Source organism: Periplaneta americana, chromosome 13 (assembly GCF_040183065.1).
Source record: "Periplaneta americana isolate PAMFEO1 chromosome 13, P.americana_PAMFEO1_priV1, whole genome shotgun sequence".
Lineage (NCBI taxonomy): Eukaryota > Metazoa > Arthropoda > Insecta > Blattodea > Blattidae > Periplaneta > Periplaneta americana.
In genome coordinates, this window is record NC_091129.1 from 147,335,568 (window position 1) to 147,356,869 (window position 21,302).

The window sequence follows — 21,302 nt, forward strand, 5'->3', positions numbered from 1 at the left end:
TTGGACATTGAAATAGTAATAGAAGGTATGAAGAATAATAAAGCCCCGGGACTAGATGGATTACAAGCAGAACTTTTTAAAAGGTATGGACCAAACTTCTTAAACAAATATGGAACAGTCATATCAAGAGCTTGGGTTTCCGAAGAAATCCCAGAAGACTGGAAAGAAAGCGTGAGAAGGGAGATATGACTAGAATACAAAAACTATAGGGGCATCTCCCTTTTGAATATGGCTTACAAAATATTTGCCAAGATTTTATACCGCAGGCTACTACCATATGTATAAGAGAAAATTGGGATATATGTTGTTGTTTTCTAATGCCAGGCGTTTGACAATAAAGTCATTTGACCTCTTGCACTCCAATATTTTTCAAAGATATTATCATGACCAGCCACTGAAGCACAGATTTTGAGGATATATCAGTGTGGATTTAGAACAGGAAAATCAACAATAGACCAGATTTTTTCTATAAGGCACATTTTGGAAAAATGTAGAGAAGATAATATTGGATTGCATCTATTATTTCTCGATTATGAAGCAGCCTACGAAAGTGTCAAAAGGATTGAACTCTATAGTGCTATGCTGGAGTTTCAAATACCAACTAAACTAATAAGACTAGTCAAACAAGCAATGGAAAACAATGAAAGTCGGGTGAAAATTGATGCTGAAGTTTCAGAGCCATTTGAAACTAACAAGGGATTAAGACAAGGTGATCCATTGGCTTGTCTCCTATTTAATATCGCTCTTGAGAAAGTGATCAGATCTTCTGGGATTCAAACCAGTAACACTATATTTTATGGATCAACCTAGATTTTGGCATTTGGCAATGATGTTGCAATCATCAGTAGAACCATGTCAGCAATGGAAGAGAATTTCATTTTATTATAGGAAGCAGCAGGTAGAATGGGCTTGGCAATTAACGAGAATAAGACAAAGTATATGTTTGCTGGTAAAACGAGAACTCCAATACCCGAAAGGATAGTCATTCAGGGATACACCTTTCTGAGTGTAAGCCAGTTTAAGTATCTTGGATCTATTATCTCACAGGATAATAGCATCTCCCCGGAAATAAATGCAAGACTGGTAGCACCAAATAAAAGTTATTTTGGGTTGTTAAAACTTCTAAAATCGAGATTCCTTTCGCAAAACATCAAAATCAGCTTGTATAAAAACTGGAGAAGGAGATATAATTACGAAATGTTTTTAGACCATGATATAATCACAATCTAGTATATACAGTCGCGAAGCTCAATATGTAGTAAATATGCAAACATTAGATAGTTGCTCACCACTAGGATCGCTAATATCGCCTCATTACAGACAATGCAAAATAGTACCGTCACAGTCTATTGTTTCTAGCACCCTCAAAACTCAAGCTTCGTGACTGTATATAGTAGATTGTGATATAATTGCCATCATAAAATCCTCAAGAATAAGATGGCTGGGACATGTTATGAGGATGGATGGAAGAGAAACACCTAAAAAAACTTTTATTAAATGAAGCAGGGGGATACAGAAAACGAGAAAGACTGAGACTTAGATGGTTGGACGAAGTGACAGAAGATTTGGTAAGGATCAGAATTGGAGAAGGAAAGCACAAGAGTGATAGACATGGAGAAGAATTGTTGAAGATGCCAAGGCTCACCTTGGGCTGTAGGGCAAGTAATGATAATGAGTTCTTTTACATGCCAGTAAATCTACTGACATGAGCCTGTCGCATTTAAAGCACACTTAAATGACATGGACCTGGGCTGGAATCCAACCCACAACCTCGGGCACAGGTCAGCACTCTTCTGACTGTGCCGCTCAGACCAACATCATATTGAGAAAGATCTGTGTTTACTAATATTACAATAGAAACGGTGGACAAACTATGACCTATATACTAGTGTTGTGCATTAAAGGCACTAGTTTTGTTCAAGTTTGTTGAGTATGATGAAGTTCAATATTCGTTGATGTTTGGTCTGCAGGAGGCAGCTTGTCATATTTGTTTCACCTTGTTATAAAAATATTCGCTGTCCTCCACTCCCACCCTTTCATGTTTTAACCATTTAAGGATTTTAGCACAGATCTTCCGATTAGTTTTCCTTTGAAATAAGACGAAGTTTGTAATGTCTTCGTTGCCTCTTTCATGTTCGAATATTGCAGGACATTACTCTATACATTTGGGCCCACCAGCAAGTAAAATAATACAGTAGAACAGGGATGCACTGACGTTAGATTATGGACAGCAAGATGTGATGTCACACTGCATACTTGTAAGCAAAGTTGTATTCAATGGTGTATGATGAGTAGGGTTCCCAGACATCCCGTAAAATATGAAATCATCCTATTTTTTGCTAATGCATCCCGTCCCAAGAAAAGTCTTTGGGACAGCATTCTGTCCCATATCTTAGAGTTCTAAATTGAGAAAAAACCGGAAAAATTACAATGTCTATTCTATATTACAAATTACAAACATTGCACTTCATCAATGCAGGTGATTGTAGATGGACTATTATGAAACAATATTGTTAATGAGTTATTAATTTCTCAAGGTGAGTGATTACAACACCAAATGTTTAAATGAAGCCTGGATGGATCTTCTTAAAAGTACTGAAGGATAACTCTCAAATTTTAAGAGGGTAGTGAAGTTCATTTTGTGTATCCATGAAACAAATGCGTGTGTCGAAAGATTATTTTTTCTCATGAATGCTCTATGGACTGATGAGAAAAATAAATTATCTGTAAAAACAGTAAAATCAATGCATGTTGTAAAATCATTCTTCAGTGAGGATTGTGTTGCTTTTCATGACATTCTTCAAACTAAACAATTGCTAAGTGAAATTGATTCTTCAGAGAAATATTACAAGGCCAAGGCAAATTGATTTGAATATTGTCACAGGAGTAGAGAATTTGTAGCTATTCCTGTAATACTTACTTACTTACAAATGGCTTTTAAGGAACCCGAAGGTTCATTGCCGCCCTCACATAAGCCCGCCAGCGGTCCCTATCCTGTGCAAGATTAATCCAGTCTCTATCATCATACCCCACCTCCCTCAAATCCATTTTAATATTATCCTCCCATCTACGTCTCGGCCTCCCTAAAGGTCTTTTTCCCTCCGGTCTCCCAACTAACACTCTATATGCATTTCTGGATTCGCCCATACGTGCTACATGCCCTGCCCATCTCAAACATCTGGATTTAATGTTCCTAATTATGTCAGGTGAAGAATACAATGCGTGCAGTTCTGTGTTGTGTAACTTTCTCCATTCTCCTGTAACTTCATCCCGCTTAGCCCCAAATATTTTCCTTAGCACCTTATTCTCAAACACCCTGAACCTATGTTCCTCTCTCAGAGTGACAGTCCAAGTTTCACAACCATACAGAAGAACCGGTAATATAACTGTTTTATAAATTCTAACTTTCAGATTTTTCGACAGCAGACTGGATGATAAGAGCTTCTCAACCGAATAATAACACGCATTTCCCATATTTATTCTGCATTTAATTTCCTCCCGAGTGTCATTTATATTTGTTACTGTTGCTCCAAGATATTTGAATTTTTTCACCTCTTCGAAGGATAAATCTCCAATTTTTATATTTCCATTTCGTACAATATTCTGGTCACGAGACATAATCATATACTTTGTCTTTTCGGGATTTACTTCCAAACTGATCGCTCTACTTGCTTCAAGTAAAATTTCCGTGTTTTCCCTAATCATTTGAGTATTTTCTCCTAACATATTCACGTCATCCGCATAGACAAGAAGCTGATGTAACCCGTTCAATTCCAAACCCTGCCTGTTATCCTGAACTTTCCTAATGGCATATTCTAGAGCGAAGTTAAAAAGTAAAGGTGATAGTGCATCTCCCTGCTTTAGCCCGCAGTGAATTGGAAAAGCATCAGATAGAAACTGACCTATACGGACTCTGCTGTATGTTTCACTGAGATACATTTTAATTAATCGAACTAGTTTCTTGGGAATACCAAATTCAATAAGAATATCATATAATACTTCCCTCTTAACAGAGTCATAAGCCTTTTTGAAATCTATGAATAACTGATGTACTGTACCCTTATACTCCCATTTTTTCTCCATTATCTGTCGAATACAAAAAATCTGATCAATAGTCGATCTATTACGCCGAAAACCGCACTGATGATCCCCAATAATTTCATCTACGTACGGAGTTAATCTTCTCAAAAGAATATTGGACAAAATTTTGTACGACGTCAACAAAAGTGATATTCCTCGAAAGTTACCACAGTTGGTTTTGTCCCCCTTTTTAAAAATAGGTACAATTATGGACTCCTTCCATTGTTCTGGTACAATTTCCTTTTCCCAAATAGCAAGTACAAGTTTATAAATTTCGTTATATAATGCACTCCCACCCTCTTGTATTAATTCTGCTGGAATTTGATCGATACCTGGAGACTTGTACTTTTTCAGATTTTCTATCGCAATTTCGACTTCTGAAAGCGTGGGTTCGGGCATAAATGGCTCAGCAGTTTGTATTTCAATTTCGTCCCGATCATTTCTATTTGGCCTATGTACAATTCCTGTAATAACTTAGTAAAATAAATTTGAAGGCAATTTACATAAAGAAGCTTAAACTTAATATGCTCCCTAAGAATTTTGTTTACTTGCCCTTAGTAAAGTGTTTGTGTAGTAAACTTTACTACACACACTTTGAAATGTTGGCATATTTGATGGGTGCACATGCTGAACTTACTCAGTGATAACTGGTAAGTGTTGAGCCTATACCACCTTTTCATAGATTCGAGACAGCATAAGTAGAATTGGGTTATATAAAATCTTAGCAAAACAAAGAATACACCCAAAGATAATAAGACTGATAAAAATAACAATGTTGGAAACTAGAGCACAAGTCAAAGTCTTTGGTGGCATATCAGGAGCCTTTGTTGTTAACAATTGGTTGAAACAAGGGGATGGATTGGCACCAATGCTATTTAATATTATGCTAGATTGGGTGATAACCGATATAGATATTAATAACACATTGATGTATAAGAGTGTACAAGTAGTTGGGTATGCAGATGATTTGGACATTATGGACAGATCAAAAGCCAAAGTAGAAGAGATACTGAAAGACTTTGAAAAAGCAGCAGGGAAAATAGGATTGAACATTAATAACAGCAAGACAAAGTGGACAATACAGTCCAGAAACACTCTAATATCCAATCAACAGGTTCAGAAAAATTTGAAACCACGAAGGATTTTAAATATCTTTGGTCAGTAATAACCAATGATAAAAAGGAATGGACAGATATACAAACACGCATGACGAAGGGAAATCAAACATACTTTGCATTATTGGATATCCTGAAATCAAGATTTGTACATAAGAAAACTAAATTTCGAATCTATAAAACAATGATTAGAACAGTACTCTGTTATGGATGTGAAACTTGGGTAATGAATAATAAGATAGAATCAGCCTTAGGTGCATTCGAAAGAAAGATATTGAGGCGGATAGTTGGACCAGTTAATGAAAATGGACAATGGAGGATAAGGTATAACCAGGAAGTAATGGAACAATATCGAGATATGGATGTAGTGACACACATCAAACTCCGAAGATTGGAATGGGCTGGGCATATCAACAGAATGGAAAACCAGAGGATACCTAGGAAAGTAATGGAGGGAAGGATATATGGTAAAAGACCGAAGGATAGATGGGCCAATGGAGTGAGAAAGGATGCTAGACAAGTTTTGGGAGTAAAGGCACGGAAGAGAACATCACTGGACAGATCTGATTGGAAAAGAACAGAGGTCAAGGCCCGATTTGGGCTATAGTACCATAACAGAAGAACTGATAAGTGTCCTGTATTTTTTTCCAATATGTCTGGGAACCCTATGATGAGTAAACATTAAAGAGCCTGGTGTGATATAGACTATGTCTTTGTTTTGAATGTTGTTGCAAACCAAGAGAATATGCACACACTTCAAGTAAAAGAGTTCATATGGTTATGTAGCTGTGGTCATTTGGTCTCTATGAACCCAGCACTGCCATATGATTTCTTGTGTAATGACTTTGTTCAAACATTACTCATAAGTAGAGTCCTGCGTATGATTTCTTGTGTAATGACTTTGTTCAAACATTACTCATAAGTAGAGTCCTGCGTATGATTTCTTGTGTAATGACTTAGTTCAAACATTACTCGTAAGTAGAGTCCTGCATATGATTTCTTGTGTAATGACTTTGTTCAAACATTACTCATAAGTAGAGTCCTGCGTTTGGTTACCTAAAGCCTCCAAAGGTACCAGAAAGAGAAAATTATAGAATGGCTATCAGAGCATGATTTTTGCAATCCTGAGAATTGTGCACTTATGAAGCTTCATCAGAAGTATAAGTTTCTTGGATTAATTATACAGTAAGCCACTGGCAGTTCAGTTGGCAGGCAAATTTTCCTGCTGATCCAGTACTCAGGCATGGGTTCAATTCCTGCCTGGGCTGATTATAGGGTTGGTGTTTTTCAGAGGTTCTCCCTAACCATAAGGAGAATGTCACATAATTATGGCGAATCCTTGGCCCTGTCGCCAAATACCATAGACAAATAAATAGACCAAATACCATCTCACTATCACTAATTCCATAAATGCTAAATAACCTAGTTGATACACAATCATTAAATAACTAGAAAAACCAAACATATTGTCGACCATCGGATCTGTGCCCCCGTAAGATATGCAAAGTGAATCCTAATTCCTTCTCAGCCTTGGCAATTCATTTCTCTCCCTGCATTCCTATCTCTCTCCCCCACTACTCACAATTTTGAACCTTTTTGCGGGACAGTTTATTTGCACTTGCAGTCCAGTGTTGTCAACTCAACATGAATGTTGTAGCACGGAGTGGTGAAAAAAAATATTAAGCAAGTAATGGTATTTTTCGAAGAGAACAAACACGTCAATATCTGTTTCCTATAAATCAAGCAACGAAAAGAGCAGCTGGGATCACAGATGAGGCTTATTGTACTGGGTTTTCATTTCAAAGTGTGTCATGATGTCACTGTTGTTGGGTCACCGATTTGAAGCGAGTTTCAGCTTATATGTTAGAGAAGTTGCCTATTATTTAAGGCATTCTTCAATCTGAACTTGAGAATGTGTACAGTATAACTTGAACGTTGTAGCAACAGATGGCGGTCTGTACGCTACTATAACCTCTTTCGAACTGTGTTTTGCGCCGGCAAGTCGTATGCAGGGTATTTGTTATCATCGGTTGCGTACGGTAACATTCCACAACACAAATCAAATGCTCCGTGTCCATGTTGACCGTCGAAGTTAATGTCAACAAATACGTAAGTAATCGTCTTAACCCTCTCCCCTTATCCCGACAGTACGTATTTCGAAACAGTTCACATTCCTGCCACTACCGGTGTTACCATACGTATCGGCACGTACTCTTCAGAATGAACGCCGTACTTGCTAGCCAACTTCTCTGCCTCTTAGATTATACACCTGAGCTGCGGAAGTGTAGGAAGATTGAATTCTCTAGGCTCATCAGCTAGCCACATGACGGCATACAGCGAGCCAAGACAGATTTTGAACTGAACACCCAGTATTTCAATTGATTACATATTAAAATTACTTAACTAATACTGATATAATACAACAATTTTATGTAATTTATAATTTATATAGGCAGGTCAGAGCGCCTAATAAAGGAAATCAGGAGAGAGGGAGTCTGTGTACAAGATGAAAAGCTAGAATCACCAGGGAAGAACAGACCAAGAGAACCTTTAATTCTTGTAGATATGGACCGATGTATTTTAAGGAGAAAGATACAAGAACTTTATACCATGCAGAAAGAAGTTCTGAGTTTGAAAAAATTTTTTAAGGTTGCGAGAGAAGCAATAAATTTCCAAGATAGGAGAGAAACGTTACGGATTAATAGAAGAGGAAGTGGCTAGATTTATCAACTTCAGTGAAGACAACAGCAGCAGTAATAATAGTGACTCAGATGCAGATATGTCGAGGATATGCCCTCTGTAATTTCATGCATAATACAAGTAGTCTACTGGTCTTTTGTAAATATGTAAATTATTTTCATAAGCATAAATTAGAACTCCTCTACATTATCAGTATATTATGTTATGTAGTATGTAAATAAGATAGTAGCATGTAGTAACGTCTAACGTCACCATAGCCAGTCCCTAGCCGGATGAGAAACAAAGAGCATACCATACATGACTATGTGTTCATTCATTCCTACAATTTTATCATTTTATTAAGACTTCAAGATCACGTTCCAAATCTAACAAAATAAGATAAGGTGAAGGAGAAGTATTTGACGAAAACACTTCTCTTTAAAAACGAAATAGATTCCCTTCACGTAATTTTCATTTAACTAACAAATATCCACTGTAATATCATTATCTCCAAATAATCATAGAAGTCAATCAGCGTCATTAGAACTACTTAGATCAAATTATGAATAAGTAATAATTAACCTCACATTATTAATAAGCAATATTTAAGAGACATGACATTGTTTGACGGAGGTTTGGCAACATCCCTATTTGGAAACGTTCGTGGTCTGCTGTTTGACGTGGTGGGAGGAAAGCTGATGGAATGGAGTAAAGGCATTAACTTTTCCAAAAACAAAAACTCTGAAGGTGCACAGATCCGATGGTCCGACAATACAAATTTTACTGAAGAGGAAAACTAAATATTGTTGGAGCTACCCATCTACTACTGTACATACAGCAGAACTTATAAAAATCTAATGGATAGATTAGATTCAAAGAATAAAAGTGAAAGTTTTATCCCTCCCATACAAACTATGTATTATCACCTAACCCTTTGCAGTCGAATTTAAATACCCACAGTCAGTCTGCGCGAGAAATGTGTCGGATGCTGCCCACCTGGGACTGTATTGCGGATATTGCAGTGGCAGATGTCACCCGACATGGGACACAGATTTAAATATCGCAGTCACTTTGCGCGAGAAATGTGTCGCATGTCACCCAACATGGGACACGGATTTAAATATCGCAGTCACTATGCGCGAGAAATGTGTCGGATGCTGCCCACCTGGGACTGCAATGCGGATATTGCAGTGGCAGATGTCACCCGACATGGGACACGGATTTAAATATCACAGTCACTTTGTGCGAGAAATGTGTCGGATGCTGCCCGCCTGGGACTGCAATGCGGATATTGCAGTGGTAGATGTCACCCGACATGGGACACGGATTTAAATATCGCAGTCACTTTGCGCGAGAAATGTGTCGGATGCTGCCCGCCTGGGACTGCAATGCGGATATTGCAGTGGCAGATGTCACCCGACATGGGACACGGATTTAAATATCGCAGTCACTTTGCGCGAGAAATGTGTCGGATGCTGCCCCCCTGGGACTGCAATGCGGATATTGCAGTGGCAGATGTCACCCGACATGGGACACGGATTTAAATATCGCAGTCACTTTGCGCGAGAAATGTGTCGGATGCTGCCCGCCTGGGACTGCAATGCGGATATTGCAGTGGTAGATGTCACCCGACATGGGACACGGATTTAAATATCGCAGTCACTTTGCGCGAGAAATGTGTCGGATGCTGCCCGCCTGGGACTGCAATGCGGATATTGCAGTGGCAGATGTCACCCGACATGGGACACGGATTTAAATATCGCAGTCACTTTGCGCGAGAAATGTGTCGGATGCTGCCCCCCTGGGACTGCAATGCGGATATTGCAGTGGCAGATGTCACCCGACATGGGACACGGATTTAAATATCGCAGTCACTTTGCGCGAGAAATGTGTCGGATGCTGGCTGCCTGGGACTGCAATGCAGATATTGCAGTGGCAGATGTCACCCGACATGGGACACAGATTTAAATATCGCAGTCACTTTGCGCGAGAAATGTGTCGGATGCTGCCTGCCTGGGACTGCAATGCGGATATTGCAGTGGCAGATGTCACCAGACATGGCACACAGATTTAAATATCGCAGTCACTTTGCGCGAGAAATGTGTCGGATGCTGCCTGCCTGGGACTGCAATGCGGATATTGCAGTGGCAGATGTCACCAGACATGGGACACAGATTTAAATATCGCAGTCACTTTGCGCGAGAAATGTGTTGGATGCTGCCCGCCTGGGACTGCAATGCGGATATTGCAGTGGCAGATGTCACCAGACATGGGACACAGATTTAAATATCGCAGCCACTTTGCGCGAGAAATGTGTCGGATGCTGCCTGCCTGGGACTGCAATGCGGATATTGCAGTGGCAGATGTCACCCGACATGGGACACGGATTTAAATATCGCAGTCACTTTGCGCGAGAAATGTGTCGGATGCTGCCTGCCTGGGACTGCGGATATTGCAGTGGCAGATGCCACCAGACATGGGACACAGATTTAAATATCGCAGTCACTTTGCGCGAGAAATGTGTCGGATGCTGCCTGCCTGGGACTGCAATGCGGATATTGCAGTGGCAGATGTCACCAGACATGGGACACAGATTTAAATATCGCAGTCACTTTGCGCGAGAAATGTGTCGGATGCTGCCTGCCTGGGACTGCAATGCGGATATTGCAGTGGCAGATGTCACTCGACATGGGACACGGATTTAAATATCGCAGTCACTTTGCGCGAGAAATGTATCGGATGCTGCCCACCTGGGACTGCAATGCAGATATTGCAGTGGCAGATGTCACTCGACATGGGACACAGATTTAAATATCGCAGTCACTTTGCGCGAGAAATGAGTCGGATGCTGCCCACCTGGGACTGCAATGCGGATATTGCAGTGGCAGATGTCACTCGACATGGGACACAGATTTAAATATCGCAGTCACTTTGCGCGAGAAATGTGTCGGATGCTGCCTGCCTGGGACTGCAATGTGGATATTGCAGTGGCAGATGTCGCCCGACATGGGACACAGATTTAAATATCGCAGTCACTTTGCGCGAGAAATGTGTCGGATGCTGCCTGCCTGGGACTGCAATGCAGATATTGCAGTGGCAGATGTCACCCGACATGGGACACGGATTTAAATATCGCAGTCACTTTGTGCGAGAAATGTGTCAGATGCTGCCTGCCTGGGACTGCAATGCAGATATTGCAGTGGCAGATGTCACACGACATGGGACACGGATTTAAATATCGCAGTCACTTTGCGCGAGAAATGTGTTGGATGGTGCCTGCCTGGGACTGCAACGCGGACATTGCAGTGGTGGATGTCACCCGACATGAGACTGAAAAGGGTTAAGTTTCTGCTGTAAATGATGGACCTGTACCATGCTGACTACATACTAGAGAATCTCGACACTCATTTGCAGTCTAGCAGTTTTCAAAATAACGAATGGAATAAAAGGTACCAGAACACATATTAAAAGACATAAAATTGTTTGAAATTTAATTTATGAAACTTCAAAAAAACAAGGAATAACTGGATGAATGAATAAACTGAACAAACTGAGACACATTTTATTGTGATCCCTTTTTCATGTTTATAATACAGCTTTATTTCTGAGGTGCACTTTGACTGGAGGACTTTGAATCCCTCAAAGAAGCAGAGCGTCTTCGCTTGATCTCCTCCTGGCGACGCACTTTAGCTTCCTTCTGACGCTGGGCCAACAACTTTGCATAGTCAGCTGCTTGTTCCTTGCGTCTTGCAATACGGCGTTTCTTCAAGGCCAGACGATGTCTCTTGCGCTGTAAATATTCATTCATAATGCAGTTATAAACTGTCACACACATTACACTGTGAAACAATAGTTCGTTCCAAATGTGTCTAGGTATGGTAAACAATTCTGAAATTTTGATACTCATGTAGTGTTGAATTCCATGTATGAGCGAGGAGAACTCATACTGCAGATGAGGATGGAATGAGGGGCAGAAATGAGTAACACAAATTTTCGCAATGTTCTTGGTTTTAAATACTAGAAAACCCCACTAGGGAAAGAAGCTGAAAGTAGAAACTATATGTGAATACAGAGGATGTTTAGAACATGTCAAATTTTATATGCCACAAATATAGTGGGATATAAAATTCCCAACTCTACTTCTCTCAGAGAAAGCTGTACTCGAAACATTTTCGCTCGAAAAATTCATAACCCACACCCATGCCTGAACACTAAAGGTATGTCTCTAGAACACAAGGTAACCACTACATAAATAACATATTAAATGTAAAAATAAAATATAATGGAAATTAAATATTTAACAAGTTTCTTTTTCCAATTTGTTCTAAATTTTCAACAGTTATCGTTAAAAAATAAATAACTGGTTATTCCATTGGAGATTTTCATAATACAATACATATGACACTCACAGATTTTATATAAAAATGCAATTTGTGAAGCGAAAGAAATTAATTTTAGAATATGTAAAGTCAACAATCCTGAATCTGTAATAAATAATCTTTTACTCTCTTGGTTATTGATCATGACACCAAAGTAGCCACATTTTTTTTAAGTGTGTAAAATGTCCTGAGAGACACATGGAATTTTTCAGATTTCTCTTCTGGCTCCAAGGTATCGATATCAGATCACATTTATTTGTATGCTTTGTAATATGCTACCGGTACTTAAATGTTAGAAACATTTTTTAAGAGTTCATTATTAACTTTTCGAATTTTTTTTTTTTATGTTTTCCACATTTTGTTCACACATAAATAGAAATTTAGGGTTCTGAATTTGTAATTTCATGTTAATCTGTGAAGTTCACTGCACTTTCAATTTCTGACCTATTTCAAAATAGATTCATTAAATTCAGTAGTTCTAGACAATATTTAAGTCAAAGATTTTGAATGAAAATCAATGTACCAAAATATTTTAGGCTTTCATAGAGTCTTAAAATAACACCCATTATTTATGTCTTAGGCAAGTCTATAGAATGTTTCGTTCTTACAGAATTACAAGTTAAAAAATTAGCAGGCATGGTGCAAGACAAAACCAAACGTCATTTGCAACAGCAAATATTATTCATTACATATGCAAACATACTGTATCAATTGTACACTGAGAAAGAACACAGTTCATATGTCATTCTCAAATCAACAAAGGAAATTGATGTTCCACACTCTGAACGTCTCCAAATGAAATTACCTTTGGACACTGCCTGAGTGTGGTATAATTAAAGATTAGCCTATGTTATTATAGTCCAACCATCGGATCTGTGCCCCGGTAAGATATGTGAACTGAAATCTAATTCCTTCTCAGCCTCGGTAATTAATTTCTCTCCCTGCATTCCTATCTCTCTCCCTTTCTGTCCCCCACTACTCACAATTTAGGCCTTCTTGCGGGTCAGTTTACAATATTCGCACTCGCAGCCCAGTGTTGTCAAGTCAACATGAATACTGTAGCACGGAGTGGCAAAAGAAATATTATTATGCAAGTACGTAATAGCATTTTGCGATGGAGAGAAACAAACAGGTCAATATCTGTTTCCTATAAATCAGGCAACGAAAAGAGCAACTGATATCACAGGTAAGGCTTATTTTACTTCAATTGATTAGGTATGATTATGATTATTGATACTAATAATACAACATTTTATGTAGTTTATATAGACAGGTCAGAATTCCTAATAAAGAAAATCTGTGCAGGAGATGAAAAGCTAGAATTACCATAGAAGAACAGACCAAAGGAACTTTTAGTTATTGTAGATGATATGAAGCGATTATTTTAAGAAGAAAGATACAAGAATTTTATACCGTTCAGAAAGAAGTTTCAACATTGAAGAAATTACTGAAAATTGCGAGAGAAGCAATAATTTCCAAGGTTGGAGAGAAAAACTACAGAAAGTGATTCGAGATATGTGATTTAGGTTTAAAAAATGTAGAAATAAAAGATGTACTTTGATTGAAAGAAATAATATTGTAGCATGGAGGATCAGTCATTTATGACACCGTTTGACGGAAGTTTGGCAACATCCCTATTCGTCAAGGTTCGTGGCCTGCTGTTTAACATGGCGGGAGGAAAGCGGGTGGAATGGAGTGAGTACAGGCGTTAACTTTTCCAAGAACGATGACAGCGCTGAAGGGGCACAGATCCAATGGTCCCACAATGCTATCAATTTAAAATATAGATTGTACAGACCCAGAAACAAAATTTGGGACATCTTAATTTTCCAAATTCCAGTTACAACATACTCCACATGCTCAGTGCTGTTGTAACCAGACAGCGAATTTTGGGTTCTGATACTGAACATTAGGTGTACATCGGTTGTAGGGAGGTCACTGAACATATTGCTATGCTCCCTCCATAAGCCAAGGGACGTAATGTCTTGTTGCTGTGTAGGGACCAAAACTTCCATTGTCTGGTTATAACTGGAACTTGAAAGATTCTGGTCGCCCAAATTTTGTTTCTGGGTCTTACAATACATTTTCCTGGAAGTAAACATACACAACGAAAATTCTTCAGCTCAAAAAAGTATATAAAACTCAAGAAATCACACATTGTACATATTTTGTCACACACATTCAGTTATAACAGAAGGGCATGACCTCTTACCTGGAGAGTAACAGGAGTAATGAGACGTTGGATTTTTGGGGCCTTCTTACGCTCCTTTGTTTTACCCTCCTTCAAAGGCAGTGGTCGTTTCACAACATACTGTCTAACATCATCTTCCTTCCCCAAGTTGAACAGCTTCCTGATCTTGGAAGCTCGTTTTGGTCCCAGACGTCGGGGAATAGTGATATCTGTCAAGCCAGGAATATCCTACACAGATACAATAACCTTAGCAAAATGTTAATTTCAGAACAATTTCAAATTTATGATAAAACAATAATGTCACTGGAATAAATTCCATTGCATGATATATAACAAAATGCAATGTGGTAAGTCACCAGTCTTTCATCTACACAGTTTAAATACCACATTGACACAGATGTTCAACATGGATCTTTACTGTGATCTGAAAACAATAAAAACAAAAGACAGTGTAATTTTGACGGGTGTGTGAGGGTCCTAACATATAAGTAATAAATATTGTGCAAATTTACTTCAGATTAGGTTCGTTCCAACAACAGTCAGGAACCGTCCGTAACCATCGTGAGCATGCGCAATACAAAAAAAGCATTCCAACACAATCCGAACCAGTCCTGAACCGGAAACATGTACTGCAGTCAGGCATTCCAACAAGCTTTTGACACTAGTTTGGAACGGTCAGAAATAGTCCGCGGATTGAGGCATGTACGGAAGAGTACGCAAGACGCGCATAAGCTCACCAACGTCTCCTGGATACTGAAGAAAGACATGAGTGTTCACATCATTGAGGTTAAAGATGAAAAGTGACAGTACAGACGAATAATAAAACTAGAGATTTAATTTAAAGTTTCGCCAAAAAGAAAGGGAATGGAAATTATTTGGGTATTGAAACAGTTAATTACAATTTCAACATGCAGCTTTGATTAAAAATATAATAAATAACGTACATACATTAATAATTAAAAAAAGAACTATTTTTAGATGAGAGTCCCCCAGTACACGACGTTGAATTATCGGAATTCTTGCCTTCCATATTTTTTGTCATCTTTTTATAGAAAATGATCGAAATTCTATTTCCTGCAATTAGAATTAGCTGCGAAACGATAATAATTAAGCATCCCGTTCTTAGCAAAGATGATCACAGTTACAGCATCTCTGGATTTAGTACATAACGATCCGCGAAAGCATTCCAACAGCATCCAGTCCAGTTTCAATCCCATAGCAGATCCTCAACCAGCGCATGCGCATAAGATGGTACAGGAACCGTATATGAACTGATCCATGAACCGCTTGTTGGAACAAACCTAATATAAGCAACAGAACTGATTTTTAATTCTGCATGACAGGTTACTGCAGCAAATTAATTTGCAAGAATATAATGATTTCTTCATGAATGTGGCAATTATGCAGTACTGGGAGTTGCTTTAAGCCCGGTTCCAACAGTGCTTGTTTCCTTGCTGACCGGCAAGATTGGTGCTATGATGGGTACGCTGCTGGCTTCTGTATTTGTTACCATGTTGGTTATCGTTCATATGCAGCTGGCTCCTTTCACAGTTCAAATTGAAAAATCAACACTCATGGTGAAAAGGAACTAAATTGTGACTGGAAAACCCAAGTCCTACATTAACAATAGTAAATATCGTAATAAAGTAATTAAACCAGAAGTGTAAAAAGGCTGAAGTCCGATATTTAATTGCTGTTTCTTAGAAACTAAATAATAATTAAAAAAAAAAAACTTAGTTGGAAAATAAACATGGCACATTGTTCCAGCATGCAAGCTAACACAACCTAATCTTGAAATCCAGAATGATATACTGTTTTTGCTGTATGAAAAATCCTAATGTAAACATAAGCACGTTGCTGTCATACCCGTGATTGGCTCCCAGTCGAAACACTCACATGACGTAGGAAAATATAGTTCGTATTTGGAAACCATAATCTTGTATTATTTGAAAATAAAAAATTGAATTCTGGTTGTTATATACGATGAAACATTTAACTTTACTCACATGTAAAAGAAAAGCTACTTTTATATTTTGTTATGTACTATAAACGCGGATGAATACCAACAGTAATACCGAGGTAGTCTGTTCTTGTAACAAGCTGGCGTCACTTGAGCTCATAGTTCTTCACGTAACCACGTGGTACTGAAGTATGGCTTCTGTATCCTCAACTGTCCATTGTGAAGACATAAGACTTAAAAATAATTTAATTACAGTAATTATAAAATAAATGTTTCCTAAGCAAAGGAATGCATAGTAGTGAGGTTAGATTTACTTGACGAGTAATGAAAAATGTTTAACATGAAACAGAATGTACAACAGTAGGAGGGAACACGTACTGAGAATCCATGGCGCCAAACAGCGGCCAATGAAGCCTCACTTCAGTCACGTGCTATTGTTTACATTAGGATTTTTCTTACAGCAAAAAGATTATAGCTAACAAAGCAGCCATCTTGGGGCAGGATTTCCAGCAAGCACGCAAAACTGCCATCAGTACTCCCAGCATGCAAACCATCATAGAAACAAGCTTTAGACACTTTTAACTGCACACTTATTACCAACACAGACTCAAGACATATGTACAGTGAAACCAAATTTTAAACATCAAAAGAATTCGATTATGAATGAATAACAACTATCAAGAAATACTCTTTGCTTGTCATCCCAACACTCTTCCAGATATTCAGTGTCATCACAATTTAATCAGTCAGAGAATTCAGACCGAAATATACATAAGTAAATTTATTTTTAATCATACCTTGGATAATGATTTTATATACTTACTGGCTTTTAAGGAACCCGGAGGTTCATCGCCGCCCTCACATAAGCCCGCCATTGGTCCCTATCCTGAGCAAGATTAATCCATTCTCTATCATCATATCCCACCTCCCTCAAATCCATTTTAATATTATCTTCCCATCTATGTCTCGGCCTCCCTAAAGGTCTTTTTCCCTCCGGCCTCCCAACTAACACACTATATGCATTTCTGGATTCGTCCATACGTGCTACATGCCCTGCCCATCTCAAACGTCTGGATTTAATGTTCCTAATTATGTCAGGTGAAGAATACAATGCGAGCAGTTCTATGTTGTGTAACTTTCTCCATTCTCCTGTAACTTCATCCCTTTTAGCCCCAAATATTTTCCTAAGCACCTTATTCTCAAACACCCTTAACCTATGTTCCTCTCTCAAAGTGAGAGTCCAAGTTTTACAACCATAAAGAACAATCGGTAATATAACTGTTTTATAAATTCAAACTTTCAGATTTTTGGACAGCAGACTGGATGATAAAAGATTCTCTTGTACATGTGCTTCAGTATTTGTTTCTTCATATTCAAGATGATATTGGAAAGTTCGAAGACTGTACTGTTTAACCATTACAAATTGGTAACATTGAAGATCCCTGCTCCTAAGCACTCTAAATCAGTGTCGAGTCACACCACTCTGTCGAGACACTATTTCATTGCTGCTCGTAATTTTGTAACCTCTTGTTTCGACAACTCTGTGATCTGATGGCTAACAATGCACTTGCATTAAGTTCTGCTTCATCAAGCTTTTGGCAAACATTTCGTAAGTCGAGCACGGGTTTTTTGAATGGCATGTATGTTTCAAGGCTGGTCAACAGTCTTAACATACGTTCAGGGTCACCAACAGAACAACAAATTGTTGAAAAAAATAATGAATTCATCCATGAGGACCGCCATTGAACAAACAATCCAGGAACTCTGTCAAATAATTTGAATCAGTTATGGAATTTGCTAAGAGATCCTCACAGAAAACAAAGAAGCACCACACTGTTGCAAAGGTTGTTCCCTGTAGGATGGAAGTTGAATTTAAAGGTATGATCCAGAGACAAAACATCGATTACAATGTTGTTGTTTTCTAATGCCAGGCGTTTGACAATAAAGTCATTTGACCTCTTGCACTCCAATATTTTTCAAAGATATTGTGGCCAGCCACTGAAGCACAGATTCTGAGGTGTTCCGAATCCATTTCTTGGTTTGAGTTGCATAATGGGCAGTTAGGGGACTGATATATTCCAATTCTATGCAGGTGTTTGGCCAAACAATCATGGCCTGTTGCCAATCTAAATGCAGCTAGACGATTTTCGTGGTAAATCGGGAATTAACTGTGGATTTTGATGCAGAGAGTTCCATTTTTTCCCTTGAGATTGTGTTATCAAATTTTGTTTGTTGAAGTCTAAGTATGTAGATTTAATAAATCGATCACAATGTAAAAGCCTGCAATCACCAGACCAAAGGCATGGCTGATCCAGACTGCAACAAGAAACTTGCTTGTCGTGTTTTTTGACATCGGAAGTATTTTCACCAACAATTTGTTCCTCCCAGCTCTTTTTCGGATTCTGACTTCTAGTGTGATGTCTAAAGATACAGAGAATAGTATATGCGACAAAAAAGATCAGTATTTTGGCACAATCAAAATTGGTTGTTGGATCATGACAATGTGCCCATCCACACCTCCCACAAAACGGAATAGTTTCTGGCAGAAAACAACATTGTGGCTGCTGCAAAACCTACCTACTTATCTAACCTAAACTTCTGTGATTTTCCTTTGTTTCCCGAAAGGAAATTCTGGTTAAAGGAGTGCGACTTCCGACACTCTGGAAGAAATTCAAACAGAACTGTGGATGGTATTGAACAATCTTCAAGAAAAGAATTTCTGTGGTACTTTTAAAGCATGGAAGAGATGCTGGGATCACCACATACACTCTCAAGAAGATTTTGAAGATATCAAATTTTAAAAAAAAAGGTAAATCTGCCAATTTTCTCGGCCTTTGTCTCAGAACATTCCGATACCACCTTAAATACCCAGACACTAGTAAAACAGGGCCTATATGTTCCATAATGAAGTCTGATAATATGACGTCTTTTCCTCTGAACTTCTGACAATCTGTTCTAATGTTTCCTACACTGTCCTGAACCCAATTTCAGAGTACACCTTTAAGTAATTACCATAAAGCTGAATCAGGTCACTTTACTGTATTTACGAAACAATTATTTCTCCCCTCCAACGAATGATTTGTTTAACGACATTATAGTACCTTATTAAGTGGTTTTCATTGGAGTTTCTTCCTAACTATGATCTATCTAAACTTCAAAAAGAGTGGTAACAAGTAATAACACTTATAAACTATAAGACGAGGATTTTAAACAAGGACAAACCTGTTCTCCTTTCTTGACGATAACCAGAGCCAATACACTCAAATTTGAATCTACAAAACATCCACGCACAGATTTACGTTTCCTTTCTCCATCTCGTCGAGGTCTATAGCATGAATGTCCCTTAGATAGCAGCAGACGCACACGACCTAAAACAATGAATTGTAGCCTATATTAATTTACGAATATCCGCAAATAAGAATCAGCAAAAGTTATTGCAATAATGTTTACAAAGTAACATGTAGATCATACAAAATTATGTTTTAATAACATCAAATGGTAAACAGAATTAACCAAAAGTTGAGACGGTGTCGGGTGGAGTTCCCGGGTAGCTCAGTTGGCAGAGCGCTGGTACGTTCAACCAGAGGTCCCGGGATCGATACCCGGCCCTGGAACAATTTTTCCCTTGCAATTATTCAGAATTAACCAAATTCTGCATATTCATACGTTTTGCTGGGAAAATCGCATTAAGCAGAACGTTGAAGCTCCGCCTACCACCCCTTCCAATTTTCCCCTATTAGCTCATCACACACACAACGTGAGTGGTGTGTCGAATTAACAAACATTTCATGTGGGTGGTGATAACTTCCCCTACTGACGTTCTCTTTATTGCGATTAATCAGAAAATAGAGTGAAATATTCTACCCAAAATTTTCTGAACTTACCATTCGTCAGCACACCCTGCTTCATTGGAAAGCCTTGTTTATCATTACCGCCGGCAATACGGACAATATAACCCTTCCATTCATCACCCAATGCATCTGCTTCAACTTCAGATCCCATGCGTTTCTCATAGAATATTCGAAGCTTATGCTCATCAGTAACTTCGAATAATTTTTGGCATCCTGATGCCGGATACGATACGTTGAGCTGAAAATAATAACACAAGAATTCAGACTTCAAACAGTCCCATAAACAGATATTTACCATGTGTGGATCATAACGTACATACGAATATCCATTATTCGCATGGCCATCCGATCACTTCACCATTGGATACTATTCTAAACAAACGAATTAAAAATTGGTATGTATAATTATGGAATATTAAATAAACAAACGTAAACATAAGCACTGTAAATGTAACTTCTTTACCTTCATCGCGCCTACGTCTACACGCAAACACTACCCATTTAAGAAAGAAACCTATACATCTCGTTACTCTCGAGACAGAACGAGAAATTAACATGGCATGTTCATGACAGCCAACTCAATAAAACTGAAACGTAATGCAAAGAGAACATACGAAAACGGCCACAGATGACAAAAGTGTACACTGAAGTGTATAGTGTTCAGGGGTAATATAGACTTGAACTTTGAGACACGGACACGACCTATCTTCCTGTACGTTCTCTTAAATTAACTGTAAGATCTCTCGAAACTGTTTTTCTTTTCTTTTTTTTTTTTTAACGAAAGTATTGTTGAAAGGTTTGCTCATCATTTTGTAGATCGTGATACAAATGATATAAATGATGGAATTATCCGAGTTCTTCCCTACGATTATTCATTTCATGAATTCAGTTCTTCCGCTTCTGTTGCAAAACCAACGTGAACAATAAAAATTCCTCTGGATCCATCCTCTTGGTCATCTTGTAGAGATGTAGAGTCGCTCATAAAGCATTATTATAGCATCTGGTGTGCGCATGTTCATATCTTATCGCTGGCTATAATAATGCACA

General features: G+C 38.4%; 1 protein-coding gene across 1 annotated transcript; it reads right to left on the reverse strand.

The window, feature by feature from the left end:
• Positions 1-11,420: 11,420 nt before the first annotated feature.
• On the reverse strand, positions 11,421-20,874 carry RpS6 (ribosomal protein S6). Its single transcript, XM_069844449.1, has 5 exons — positions 20,719-20,874; positions 20,289-20,493; positions 19,627-19,772; positions 14,466-14,672; positions 11,421-11,664 (listed from the first exon to the last, which is right to left on the reverse strand). Exons 1-5 carry the CDS (start codon positions 20,722-20,724, stop codon positions 11,473-11,475), a joined length of 756 nt encoding a protein of 251 aa, XP_069700550.1. The 5' UTR covers positions 20,725-20,874; the 3' UTR covers positions 11,421-11,472.
• Between the last annotated feature and the right edge of the window lie 428 nt (positions 20,875-21,302).

Bases quoted from the DNA above. Each gene is read 5' to 3' on its own strand.
- RpS6 (XM_069844449.1), bottom strand. The intron at 14,673-19,626 runs GTTTGTCCTTGT...GTATCTGTGTAG, and splicing joins TCGTCAAGAAAGGAGAACAG to GATATTCCTGGCTTGACAGA. The intron at 11,665-14,465 runs GTAAGAGGTCAT...GAATATTTACAG, and splicing joins TTACTCCTGTTACTCTCCAG to CGCAAGAGACATCGTCTGGC.